General features: G+C 44.1%; 1 protein-coding gene across 2 annotated transcripts; it reads left to right on the top strand.

The window, feature by feature from the left end:
• Nucleotides 1-271: 271 nt before the first annotated feature.
• LOC118571264 (17-beta-hydroxysteroid dehydrogenase type 6-like) lies at nt 272-10,833 on the top strand. 2 transcript variants are annotated; one of them, XM_036170223.1, is made up of 4 exons: nt 272-593; nt 4,661-4,919; nt 8,241-8,404; nt 10,619-10,833. In XM_036170223.1, the coding sequence occupies exons 1-4, from the start codon at nt 281-283 to the stop codon at nt 10,831-10,833; spliced, it is 951 nt and encodes a 316-aa protein (XP_036026116.1). In that variant the 5' UTR covers nt 272-280. The 2 variants fall into 2 exon arrangements, with proteins under 2 accessions (XP_036026116.1, XP_036026114.1); XM_036170221.1 differs by having other exon boundaries at nt 281-593; nt 10,628-10,833.
• The last annotated feature ends 3,364 nt before the right edge of the window (nt 10,834-14,197 follow it).

Raw genomic sequence — 14,197 nt, 5'->3', positions numbered from 1 at the left:
GAAAATTCAAAGTTAATAGAGTATTATGCAATCTATTTCTGGGGGGTTTTTGGTACCCCTTCCTGTTTATTCAGCATATCTTTTAGAGTTCGATTGATCTTCCTATGACTGCTTGGCCTGTAGGATTGTGTGGCATACCTCTGATCTTTCATCAGTGTCTGGCTCCAAGTTTTTATTATAAGACCATTTAGCAATTTGTGATACACATCCTCTAAGCCACATCCAAATCCATTTGCATGACAAGATCTATTCTCTTTCTATTCAAGGACATTCCTTCAAAATGTGGTTCTATCTGGTGACCCTTGTGATCCTTTACCAACTTCTGCGTTGGTACCGTGAGAGGCAGGTGGTGAGCCATCTCCAAGACAAGCATGTCTTCATCACGGGCTGTGACTCGGGCTTTGGGAACCTGCTGGCCAGACAGCTGGACAGGAGAGGCATGAGGGTGCTGGCTGCATGTCTGACAGAAAACGGAGCTGAGGAGCTGAGGAGCAAGACATCAGACAGGCTGGAGACAGTGATCCTCGATGTCACCAAGACAGAGAGCATTGTGGCAGCCACTCAGTGGGTGAAGGAGCGTGTTGGGAACAAAGGTACAAAGAAATACTTTCACTATTAATTTGTTTAGGCAGGAATATTCAAAATTGTATAGTGTATATATGCCAAAAACAGGTTTTAAAATACTTTGCCACTTGAAGAACTGTCATTTTTCTTTCTCTCTTTTTAAATATTCAATATAGTGGTATTTATCTATTTTCATTTTAAAACCCATTCTTTGATAATTTCATGCAGCATGTATTTTTTTTCATATTATTTTCTGTCCCCCAACTCCTTACAGTCCATCCCCAAGCCGATTTCATGTTTTTTCTCTCTCTTAAAAATAAAAACAAAAAGCCAGGCGTGGTGGTGCACATCTTTAGTCCTAGTACTCAGGATGTAGTGGCAGATGGATCTCTGTGAGTTCACGGCCAGCCAGGTCTACAAAGTGCATTCCAGGACAGCCAGGACTGTTATATAGAGAAACCCTCTCTCTCAAAACAAACAAACAAACAAACAAACAAAAAAACACCCAAGGAGGCCAGGGTGGTGGCGGCGCATGCCTGTAATCCCATCACTCGAGAGGCAGAGACAGGCAGATCTCTGTGATTTCGAGGCCAGCCTGGTCTACAAAGCGAGTTCCAGGACAGCCTCCAAAGCTACAGAAAATCTTGTCTCAAAAACAAAAACAAAAAACCAAGGAGTGTGATTTGTGCTGCCTACCTACTCCTGAGCATGGGCCCTGCCCTAGAATGTGTTGATATATTAGTGTCATTGCCCTGAAGAAAACTGATTTTCCCTCATAGAGCACTTGCCATTGCTTCTTGGTTAGTGGTAGGACTTTGTGCCCACTTCCCCTCCATTGTGCAGGGACTTTGTCCAGCTTGAGCTTGTGAAGGTTTTATGCATGCCGTCACCATCTCTGCCTTTAAAAAAGCTATTTATTAAAAAGTTACTAGTTTTTTTAGAGTTTCATAGTATGTTTTGATCATATTTGTACCTCTCCCAACTCTTTCCTACCAACCCAACTTTGTGTCTTCTCCTCCTCCCACTGCCCATATATTTTTGGACATGTAGCCTTCCACTAGAGTGTGGTTAATTTACCAGGGGCTCCACTCCCAGCAGCTACCGATTGCCAATAACACCTCTGCTATGGGTAGGACTTGGTGCCCGCCTCTTCTCCACGTGGGAACTTTGTCTGGTTGAACTTGCACAGACCTTGTGTGTGTTGTCACACTATGTGCAGCTTTCCTTTTGTGTCCTGAGCATGCTGTTTCTGTGTGATCATCCTGCCGATGGTTCTGACACCCTTTTTGCCCCTCTTCTCTGATCCCTGAACCTTGGGCGCACAGGAGTACGACACAGATGTCTCACCTACGTCTGGGCATTTAAGTCTGCACTTTGTTCAGTTATTGGGTCTCTGTGTTAACACCATCCATGACAAATGAAAGCTCTTCTGATGAGGACTGAGAGATGCATTAATCTCAGGGTCTAATGACAACTCTGGAGTCATTTTAGCACTATGCCCATTTATCGGGATAACAGTAGGAGGTCCTCCCCTAGGGCCTATGACCTGTCTAGCCCCATGTTTTGGCCCTGATAATGGTGCCAGGTAAGGGATTCATCTTGTGGTGTGGAGTTTAAACCCAAGAAGAAAGTGGTTGGTTACCCCCATGACGTTTGTACCACGATTGCACTAGTGAGCATGTCTTGCCAGGCCAGTCACCATTACAGTTCACAGCATTCACAGCTAGGTAAGACTGATGACTAGTTTCCTCTTATTGCACAGCACTTTCCGACTATGAAAAAGAGTCAGTAGTGATGAATCTTCTAGGTCAGGGCCAGCTTGATTTCTCCATGTCCTATGACTCATGGTGTTTTCAAGTTAGAATTTCAGGACACATATGGCCTACTCACCCTAAATCAAGGTGTCATGACCTTTTGTAGCGTTTCATTTCCTTGGAAATGTTTGCATGTTACACAGAAATGTTACATGGAAAAATGAACTCCATACATTTATAGATAAACTTTTAAAATTTTTTTCTAAAAACTTTATTTTATGTGTTATGGGTGTTTTGCCTTCATGAATGTCTGTGTACCATACTTGTGTACCTGGTGCCCATGGAGGCTAGAAGGAGGTATTGGATACCCTGAGACTAGAGTAAGAGAGTTGTAAGCATCTGTGGAAGCTGGTAATCGAATCCAGGTCCTCTGGAAGAGCAGCCAGTGATCTTAACTCCTGAGCCATCTCTCCAGCCCCAAGAAACAATTCTTTATGTTCAAAAGATTTTTAGATTTCATTTCTTCTTTGAGACAGTGCCCCATGAAACCCAGGCTGTGACTATAAGCGACCAAACTTGACTTCCTTGACCAAAGTTTTTGTTCCACATTGTCCACTACTAAACTTTATAATACACATGGTTTTTACTTTAGTTCTTCCAGAAAGTTTGTTAATCTAACTCATCAAGTACATTTTTTCCTTTAACATACATTATTTGTTATTATTGTATGGGACATGCATGTGCCATGGTGTGCATGTGGGAATTAGAGAACTATTTCATGGAGTTTATTCTCTCCTTCCCTCTTTACGTGGGTTCCAGGGATCAAACTCAGGTCATCAAGGCTTTCCTGGCAACCACTTTACCTGCTGAGCCATCTCATCAGTCCAAGATTTTTATTTTTCTTGTGTTGTTATTATTATCTTTTTTTTTTTAGAAACAGTCTCACTATGTAGCCTTGACTAGCTGGGAACTCCTACATAGACCAGGCTGGCCTTGAACTAACAGCAATTCTCCTGCCCCTGCCTCCTGAGTGCTCGGATAACAGGCATGTGCGTCTCTGGCCAGTTCCATCATTCTTTTCTTGAGAATCTCCCATCTGAATTGGCTTTCTTCCTGACCAAATACATTTCTTAGAATTTAAAGTCCAGAAGGTATTGTGGAAACCTGCCCACTCTAGATCACTAAAGTTAAAGTTCACAGGTTGACAAATTCCCTTAAAAATCAAAACCTGCAATCCTGGTTCTATTTGTTTCCTCTAGATTATTGCATTCCTTAGCATTTGGTCTGACTTTTAATAATTTTCTATTGATAGGACCAAGTGGTGGCGCACACCTTTAATCCCGGCATTTGGGAGGCAGAGGCAGGTGGAAAATTGAGTCTACATAGTGAGTTTCAGGATAGCCAGGGCCACATAGAGAGAACCTGTTTCAAACACACACACACACACACACACACACACACACACACACACACACACACACCACAAACAAAACAAAACAAAACAAAACCCAACAACACCAACTAACAAAAATAAACCTGTCGGGGTTGGGGATTTAGCTCAGTGGTAGAACGCTTGCCTAGCAAGCGAAAGGCCTTGGGTTCGATTCTCAGCTCCAAAACAAAACAAAACAAAACAAAACAAAACAAAAAACCTGTCTTAGGGTTACTATTGTTGTGGGACACTGTGACCAAAGCAGCTTGAGGAGGAAAGGGTTTATTTGACTTATGCTTCAATATCACTGTTCAGATTGAAGGAAGACAGGACAGGGATTCAAGCAGGGCAGGATCCTGGAGGCACAAGCTAAGCAGAGGCCATGGAGGGGAGCTGCTTACTGGCTTGCTTCCTATGGCTTGCTTCCTATGGCTTGCTCAGTCTGCTTTCTGATAGAACCCAGGACCACCAGTTTAGAAATGGCACCATCCACTATGATTGATGGCCGGGTCCTCCCCTATCAATCACTAATTAAGAAAATGCTCCACAGCTGCAGCCTATGAAGATGTTTTCTCAACTGAGGCTCCTTCCAGATAACCCTAGCTTGTGTCATGTTGACATAAAACCAGCCAGCACAAAAACCCGAAACCAAACCCCCTGTCTACTGAAATACTTAAGATCCATATTTCCAGACATGGTAGTTCACAGTGGTAATCCCAGCACTTGGGAGGGGGAAGGAGGAGGGTCGTTAGTTATAGGTCAGCCTAGGCTATGGAAGGAGATCTTTTCTCAATTTCATCTTTCTTTTCTCTAGCATTTTAAGTTGTTCATTAGCAGGAAAACTGGCTAATGTAAGCCGTTGTTATTTTCATCAGAAATCCAAGTCTTGATTTACATTCTGTTGTTTCAGGACTCTGGGGTTTGGTTAATAACGCAGGCGTTTTCCCACCATTTGCTTACATGGAGTGGCTGAAACCCGAGGACTACATGGCTGCCTTTCAAGTGAACCTGTTTGGTTTGATCCAGGTGACTTTGAGCATGCTTCCCCTGGTGAAGAAGGCTCGGGGCAGGATCGTCAATGTCTCCAGCGCTTTGGGAAGAATTGCTTTTTGTGCAGGATTCTACAGTTGCTCCAAGTATGGAGTTGAAGCATTTTCAGATGTACTAAGGTGACTGGCCCTATTAGGATAGAAATCAAAGTCCCAAATACGTCACTGCGGCGGACGTTGCACTTTGAGCTTTCATAGACTGTCTCATTTGTTGTATTGTTTGACACAGGATCTCACTCTGTGACCCAGTCTGGCCTCGATCTCTCTCTATAGGTCTTGTTAGCCTCAAGCTTAGGCCCTCCTCCTGTCTTGGCTTCCTGCATGCTGAGATTACAGATATGAGCCACCTAAAATCCTTTGTTGGTTGTTTTGAAACAGGGTCGTAGGTAGCCCAGGCTGACCTCTGCCTTGCTTTCAGGTAGCTGAGGCTGGCCTTGAACTCTTGAGCATCCTACTCAAACTCCCAGTGCTGGGGTTACAGGTGTGTGCTATCATCTATCTAAAAACCAATCAACCAATCAATCAATCTTTTTCAGACAGGCTCTCACTATGTACCCCTGGCAGGCTCTCTAACTCAAAGAGATCTGTCTGCTTTGCCTTCCAAATGCTGGGATTAAAAGCATGCATTAGGGGCTGGGGATTTAGCTCAGTGGTAGAGCACTTGCCTAGCAAGTGCAAGGCCCTGGGTTCGAGCCTCAGCTTAAAAAAAAAAAAATGCATTACCACACGTGGGTATTAATTATTACTAATTCATGGGAACTGAGACACAAACTTAAGTTTTTTTTTCCCCAAAATTCAGCTGTCAGTCAAGGTTTGGCAGGACGGTGTTCTAACCCGAAGTCCTTATCTTCTGCCGCTATATCACAGTTAGTTCTCAAGAGTCATCCCTTACAAGATCCCCCTTCTGCAGAGAGGATGGATGGCTTTTGTTTTCTCCCTGGGAGACAGTCTGTCTTCAGGAACTGCAGAGAGGAGGTTAAATATTTGCCTATTATTTAGGCATATGTAATAATAGACAGAGCCACTGTCTTGACCTAAGACCGCCTCTCCTCCAGTCAAGCACGTTCCGTGGTCCAATCAGCTGTGGACATGGGGACATGTGCAGTCCACCTGGTACAAAATATTTTCTTCCTGGAAGTCTCTGTCTCTCCACGTGACACCTTTCTCTCGGGTTCCAATTTTCCTTCCCTTTACTCTGCATCTTTCTTTACTTGATGCTTGTTTTCTTTCTTGTATTTATCCTGGGGACCCCCCCCCCCCCGGGCCTTGATTCATTCTAGTGTTTATACACGATCTCAGCCCCATTCCCCTCCAGCAGCTGCTTGTTTTTCTGAACAATTTCCTTGAGTTTCAGTCCTCTAGGGAATCCCTATTGGTTGGGTTCTGGTGGGTTTTTTTAATGTCTATTTGTGTTTGCTGCTTTTAATCAAACTCTGGGCCTTATATACACTAGGCAATCACTCGACCACTAAGGCCCATGCCTTGTCCTGAATTTGTATATCGCTTGCATCACTGACACCACATTGTGGGACAATGCCATGTACTTATTATTCATCAGGCCATATTGTAAGTATTTTATACCTCTTAAATTGTTTCTTCTCTGGTGGTGCTGGGGTTTGAACCCAGGCCCCTTACATATTAGATAAGCATCTATCATTGAGCTGTGTCTCCAAACCCCAAGTTATTTAAGGTCCTGCCTTTATCTGCACTTTACATCTTCAGGAACTGCAGAGAGGAGGTTAAATATTTGCCTATGTCATATGTAATAATAGACAGAGCCACTGTCTAGACCTAAGACCGCCTCTCCTCCAGTCAAGCAAGTTCCGTGGTCCGATCAGCTGTGGACATGGGGACATGTGTAGTCCCATGGTATAACATATTTCATATAACTCCCTTTAGCAGGGGCTTGATCTTGGGAAATGCGGCTTGAATACGATCTTGTAGTTGTATCATTAGCTTCCCGTGCTCCTATAATACATTATCACAAGAAATTTAAAGTTTATGGTGTTTTAAAACAATACAATTATCCCCTCAGAGTTCTTCAGAGTCAAAAATCTCAAGTTAGGTTCTTGACAGAGCCACATTCTGTCTGAAGGCTCTGGTGGAGAATCTGTCGCTTGCCTCTTCTAGGCTGCTCGCCATCTTCCTTCTCTGGATGTAGGCCCTTTACTCACTGTGAAATTTTTGAGGTGAGGAACTCAGTATTAACATGCTCAGTTCATGCATATAAAACACTTAGCACAGCACCATCACAATCAATGCTATTTTCTTCATTACTGGTCTTCCATTCCCCTCCTGGGTACTTAACACTTTTATTTTATGTGTATGAGTATATGTCTGCACGTGGGTGTATCACTGTGTCCATTTTCTGTGTACAAGTGTTTCTCTGAATGTAGGTGTGTGTACCGTGTCCATCTCTGGTGCTTGTAGAGGTCAGAAGACTGTGTCAGATGCCCTGGGACTTGAGTTACGGCCAGTTGTAAGGCGCCATATGGGTGCTGGTAAACAAACCTTTGTCCTCTGGAAGAGCAGCCTGTGCTCTTGTTAAAAGAGCTGCATAGGGGTTGGTGAGACAGCTCAGTGGGCAAAGTGCTGCTGAGCCTGACCAGCTGGGCTCCATCCTTAACACCTGCATGCCGGAGGGAGAGAACTGACTCCTCCCAGTTAGACTCTGACCTCCTACAGGTACAATGTGGTAAACACACACACACACACACACACACACACACACACACACACACACACAGAGACACACACACACACATACACACACACATCTCCCAGTTGGACTCTGACCTCCTACAGGTACAATGTGGTAAACACACACACACACACACACACACACACACACACACACACACACATTTGCCAGTTGAACTCTAACCTCCAACAAGTATGATATGGTAAACACACACACATATACATACACACAGAGTAAAACAAAATTCAAATAAAGCCAAAGAACGGTTTGGATTATCAGATTAATGGTTATAGGGGTTGGTGTAATCATGTTCCAATTATTGAATGTTTAAATTATTATTTTTCCTATTTCTCTGTCCTTTATTTTAAATGCTTTTGAGACAGGGTCTCACTATGTAGCCATGGCTGGCCTGGAACAAACTCTGTAGACCAGGCTGCCCTCAAATCACAGAGGTCCACCTGTCTCTGCCTCCTAAGTGCTGGAATAAAGGTATGCCACTACACTTGGCTCTCTGTCCTTTAAAATCTGCAGTAAAACTTTTGTTATAAGTGTGTGTGTGTGTGTGTGTGTGTGTGTGAGAGAGAGAGAGAGAGAGAGAGAGAGAGAGAGAGAGGAGAGAGAGAGAAGGAGAGAGAGAGAGGGAGGAGAGAGAGAGAGAGAGAGAGAGAGAGAGAGAGAGAGAGAGATGAAAATAGTGATTATTTTCATCAAAAGAGGTAATTTAAGTACTTTCATTTCAGGTGTGAGATTCGAGATTTTGGGGTGAAAGTCAGCATAATTGAACCTGGGAGCTTCAGAACTGGAATGACCAATGCAGACTTAGTCCTTGAGAGAAGCAAGAAAGTCTGGGAAGCAGCCCCCAAGCATGTCAAGGAAGCCTACGGAGAGCAGTTTTTTTATGATTGTAAGTTACTCTGTGTGTGTGTGTGTGTGTGTGTGTGTGTGTGTGTGTGTGTTTGCACATGTGGAGAGCAGAGGTGGACTTTGGGTGTCATCTCTCACTCCCCCACCTTAGTTTTTTGAGACAAGGTCTCTGAATGAACTTGGTGACTGGCAGTCTAGGACCTATATTTTCTTCCTGCCATGCTGCGATTACAGACATGGCCTGGCTTTTTATGTGGGTTCTGGGGGTTTGTATGGCAAGCATTGTAGACAATATTTCCTGTCCCAACTGCCTAGTCCCGAATACCCAAATAACTGACACAGAGGCTGAATATGAATTACAAATGCTTGGCTGATCGCTCAGGCTTGTTACTAGCTAACTTACATTTAAATTCATATGTCTATTTATGCTTTGCCACATGGCTGGTGGCTTGTTACCTCATTTTCTACATGTCCTGATTGCTCAGCTTCTGGCTGGCATCTGCCTGACTTTGCCCTTCTCCTTCCCATCATCCTTAGTTTGGTTGCCGGACCTATACTTTCTGTCTGGCCAATCAGCGTTTTATTAAACCAATTTGAGTGACAAATCTTTACAGTGTAAAAGAGGATTGGTCCGCAGCAAAGCATTTTACCTGCAGTGTCCCTAGCCCCAGAGTCTTTCTTTTGGTAGAGAGTATAGAGGTGATGTGTGTGCTTGTATAATAAAAAGAAAACACAGGTGACTTCTAAGAGCACTCTCTAGCATGCACCACATACTACACATAAGCACACACAACAATGAATACAACGCATGATTCTATTTATATAAAATGCCCAGGCAAATCCATAGAGACAGAGAGATTAGATGTTGCCTTGGTTTAGACAGATTGGAGAGAGAAGAATGGATTCAGGATTATTACGTGTTTGTGTGTGTTTGTATGTGTATAAATGTATGTATATGTATTGTGGTTTATGTTTTAAGTGTGTGTTCATGTATATGTGTGTATATGTGTGTGTGTGGTGTCATGTGGTGATCAATCCCAGGGCCAAGCATGTTCTAGTCAAGAACTCTGCCACTGAGCCACAGGCCCATCTTACAGGGTTTATTTTAAGAATGTAGAAAATGTTCCAAAGATCGAATGTGTTGATGGTTCTACAACTCTAAACACACTAAAAACCTGTGGTTTGTCCACTTTAACTGGCTGGATTTTATGATATGTAAGTTATAACTCAGCTAAAATGCACAAATTTATAGGTGAGGGCCAGTGATATAGCTTAGCTGGTAACAGTGTTGGCTATGTAAGCCCGATGACCTGAATTCAATCTTCAGAACCCATATAAAGGTATAGGATGGAACCAACCCCCTAAGGCTGTCCCCTAACCCCCACACATGGGACGTATCACGTGCAGACATACATAAATGTACATACAATAAATAAATGAATAATAAAATTTTCAGTTGAAAAGAAAATCTATGTATGTATTTATATTAAACTAGTCATGGAGTTGAGTTTTAAAAATAAAATGTACTGCTGGGCAGTGGTGGTGCATACTTTAATCCCAGCATCTGGGTGGCAGAGGCAGGTACATTTCTGTGAGTTGGAGTCCAGCCTGCTCTACAGAGGGAGTTCCAGGACAGCCTCCAAAGCTACACAGAGAAACCCTGTCTCGAAAACCACAAAAAATAAAATAAAATAAATTAAATAAAATTTACTAAGGCTGGATGTGTTGATACACACCTTTAACCCCAGCACATGGGAGGCAGAGGCAGGTAGATCTCTGTGAGTTTGAGGCCAGCCTGCTCTACAAAGCGAGTTCCAGGACAGCCTCCAAAGCTACAGAGAGAAACCCTGTCTCGAAAACCACAAAAAATAAAATAAAATAAATTAAATAAAATTTACTAAGGCTGGATGTGTTGATACACACCTTTAACCCCAGCACATGGGAGGCAGAGGCAGGCAGATCTCTGTGAGTTTGAGGCCAGCCTGGTCTACAGAGCGAGTTTCAGGTTAGTCAGGGCTACACAGAGAAATCCTGTCACACAAACAAACAAACAAACAAACCCAATTCCTAGAATTAAATAAAAGCAAAGGTTTGGTCTTTATGCGTGTGGCTAGTGATTACCATATCAGGACGGGCAGGTCTGATCTGGAATCCTGGTCCTCACGTAGGTTAACCTGTTAGCCTCCCGTGACCACACACAACCTTCAATGATCCAGAGGAGAGACTGCTGACCTCCTTCCTCTGTTTTCTTCAGTTTGCAGAGATGTCAAACAAAACTTTGGGAAGTGCAGCGTCGACCTGAGCCAGGTCACAGACTGCATGGAGCACGCGCTGACCTCCAGGCACCCACGCACCCGATATCCCGCGGGCTGGGACGCCCAGTTTATCTTCATCCCTCTCTCTTATTTGCCTACGTCACTGACAGACTACATATTCAGATCTAGGTGCAAGCCAGCTCAAGCGGTCTGAAGGTTCCCGGTTCAGTGGCTCTTGGAATGAAGAAATCATTTGTGTCTCTGTGATTGTTAGTTCGAAACCAAGCTATCTGTGCTAACAAGCGTTCTTGCCTAAACCATTTACCGGGCCATTTATTTTCTTTTCCTCTCCACCCCTACAGGCACCGGGTCTCACTCTACAACCCTGGCTGGCCTCGAACTCCTAGAGATCATCTGCCTGTCTCACTTAGTCAAGATGTTCACATTACAAATATACCAAATTTACTAATATTTTAATCATTTTTTGAGAATATTTCCATAGTATGTCATTCTTTCTCATCCAATTAAACAGAGCCATATAAGAACATTCAACCTGTTTTTTCTAATGTATGTCTGTGTGTGGGCATGTGTGTGAGAGAACAGGTGTCCCAGGAGGCCAAAGGTGACAGAAAATAGATGGTTGTGAGCCTCCCTATGTGGGGGCTGGGAACTGAGCCTGGGTTCTTAGCAAAAACATGGACTGCTTTTAACAACTGAGCCCCAAACATCTCTCCAGCCCCAAACTGAGACTCTTTTTGCTTGTTCATTTCTTTTGTTTTTGTTTTTTCAAGACAGAGTTTCTGTGGGTAACAGCCCCGACTGTCTGTCCTGGAGCTCACTTTGTAGACCCAACTAGCCTGGAAATCACAGAGATCCACCTGCCGCTGCCTCCTGAGTGCTGGGATTAGCAGCATTCGATACCACATCCAGCCCGCTTGGTTTTTTTTTTTTAATGATTTATTTTTATTTTATGTGCATTGGTGTTTTGCTTGCATGTATATCTGTGTGAGGGTGTCAGATCCCCTGGACCTGGAGTTAGGGATGATTGTGAACTGCCATGCAGTTGCTGGGAATTAATTCTGCAAGAGCAGCCAGTGCTCCTAACTGCAGAGCCATCTCTCCAGCCCCTTCACTGAGCCTGATTTGCTGTTATTGTGTATGCATGTGGAGAGTTCTCTGATGAACTCTTACTGGAAAACAACGAAGAACCATGTGAGTCTGTGTGTGAACCATGTGATTTAGAAATCGGTCTGTGTTATGGAACCTAAAATACACGTTGGGTTTCCCTTTATCTTCCTTTTTCAACAGCCTTCACTTTATCAGTAGATTTCTTACTTAAAAAGAAGTGCTTTTGAATTTTTAATCAAAATAACACGTGGATCCGCTTTAAAAGTCAACTAATATTCAAAAGCTGGTCTAGCGAGCGGGCTCAGCAGGTAAAAGGGTTTGCCACCCAGGATCCACTGTGGAAGGAGAAAATAGATTCCTGAGGGCAGTTCTCTGACCACACGTGGTCCATGGCATGTGAGTGTCCACACAGACACACACATACACACACACACACACACACACAATCTGTTTTCCTCTCTCTCCCATGAGAGTCTGCACACACACACACACACACACACACACACACACACACACACTGTTTTTCTCTCTCACACACAAACACTAAATAAAATAAAATTCTTCCCTCCTTTGTCTTTGTCCTTCTCCTCACCCTCATGGCAGACCGGGTCTCACTTTGTCAGCCTGGACTACAATGCCTCCAGCCAGGAGGGACTCTGGGCAGGTGCCAGCACACTCTAACACACTAGATGTCTTCATCTATCACCTTCAGATATTCTTCTTTATTTCCTATTGTGAGAAAGGAAAAGCATTTTTACATATTTTCTTTGTACTCATATTTCCTTTTTCCCTTTCTTTCTTCTCTCTCTCTCTCTCTCTCTCTCTCTTTTTTTTTTTTTTTTTTTTTTTTGGTTTTTCGAGACAGGGTTTCTCTGTGTAGTTTTGAAGCCTGTCCTGGAACTGACTCTGTAGACCAGGCTGGCCTCGAACTCACAGAGATCCGCCTGGCTCTGCCTCCCAGGTGCTGGGATTAAAGGTGAACAGACACCACCAAGCTGGGCTATAGTAACATCTTACTGCATTTCCTGGATGTAATTTCTGCATTGCTTCAAATTTGTTTTGTTTTGTTTTTTGAGACAGGGTTTCTCTGTGTGGCCCTGGCTGTCCTGGAACTCGCTCTGTAGACCAGGTTGACCTTGAACTCACTGAGATCCACTTACCCGTGCCTCCTGATGGCTGGAATTAAATGCATGTGGCCCCGCTGCCCCGCTGGCTCATCAGGCTCTGGGATCATTGCTGAAGAGGAAGCAGAGTGAGTGTAAGAGCCAGAGGGTCAGGGAGTTCGCTGGAACACTGTGTCTCCTTGTAATGTTAGTAGCTACTCTCGTAAGTCTCATCAACATGGCTGCCTAACCATGAGCTGAACGAGGATAACAATTAGCATGCTAACGTGGACCGGGGAAAGCCTAAGGGGCCTCAACTCTACACAAAGAACTACTGGTAGCTCAGGAGAGTGGCAGAAACAGCCTTCCCCAGGGAAGAGCACACCCCCTGGTTCTCCAGGACCTAATGGTCAGCCCTGAAAATGACAGAGTGACATTAGATAGACTGAGCAGGTGATATTAGGAATATAGACATAGACGCACGTAACAACAATAAGTGAAAAAAGGAGCCATGAATTTGAGCAAGAACAAGGAGGTACTGGCATATGGCCTAGAGCTCGGAGATCACCTGCCTCTGCCTTCCAAGTGCTGGAATTAAATAGTGTGCCACTGTGCCTGTCAACTTAAACATTTAATTCAACATCAACATTTGTGCAGGTGTGTGCACACATCTGCACCAGGGTGCTGATGCGGAGGTCAGAGGACAACCTGCAGGAGCTGATTTTCTCCTTCCACCAAACCCAAGTTTGGCATCATGCATCTTTACCCACTGAGCCATCTTGTCAGTCCTATTGAATTAAACAAGTGTTTTACTTATATTTTACCTGTGTGTGAGTGCCTGCATGGATGTATGTGCATCATGTTTATGCCTGGTACACTCAGAGGCTGGAAGCAGGTATAATATATCCTGGAACTGGAGTTTCTGGTGCAGCGGCCACGTGGGTGCTGCAGGGCGGGGGGGGCATGTGGTGCAGCGAACTGAACCCAGGTTCTGGCATTGCTGTTGTTGTTTTTAAATTGCTAAAATTTCTGGACGATATTAGAGCTGGGACCCAGGGCCTTGTTTACATTAGGCAAGTGCTCTGCCATGGAGCCTCATCCCCAGCCTGGAAAGGTCTCACAGTGTAGCCTGGGTTATGCTCAAACTCTAGACCTCCCTGTCTCTTTCCTCCAGAGAGCAATAGTGACCCTAACTAGACAGTGTAAGAGAGAAGGGTGGTGGCATCTACCTCTGTCATCTATGAGGAAAACCTACGAATTTCCCCTTGGGACTCTTTCGGAAGAGAGGCGAGCCGGTACGAAGAGCTTACAGAGGAATGCCAGCCACAGACTAGTACTGCCCTAAGT

Source organism: Onychomys torridus, chromosome 20, assembly GCF_903995425.1.
Source record: "Onychomys torridus chromosome 20, mOncTor1.1, whole genome shotgun sequence".
NCBI lineage: Eukaryota > Metazoa > Chordata > Mammalia > Rodentia > Cricetidae > Onychomys > Onychomys torridus.
The sequence above is the reverse complement of the archived record's forward strand: the minus strand, read 5'-3'. Positions and strand labels throughout refer to the sequence as shown.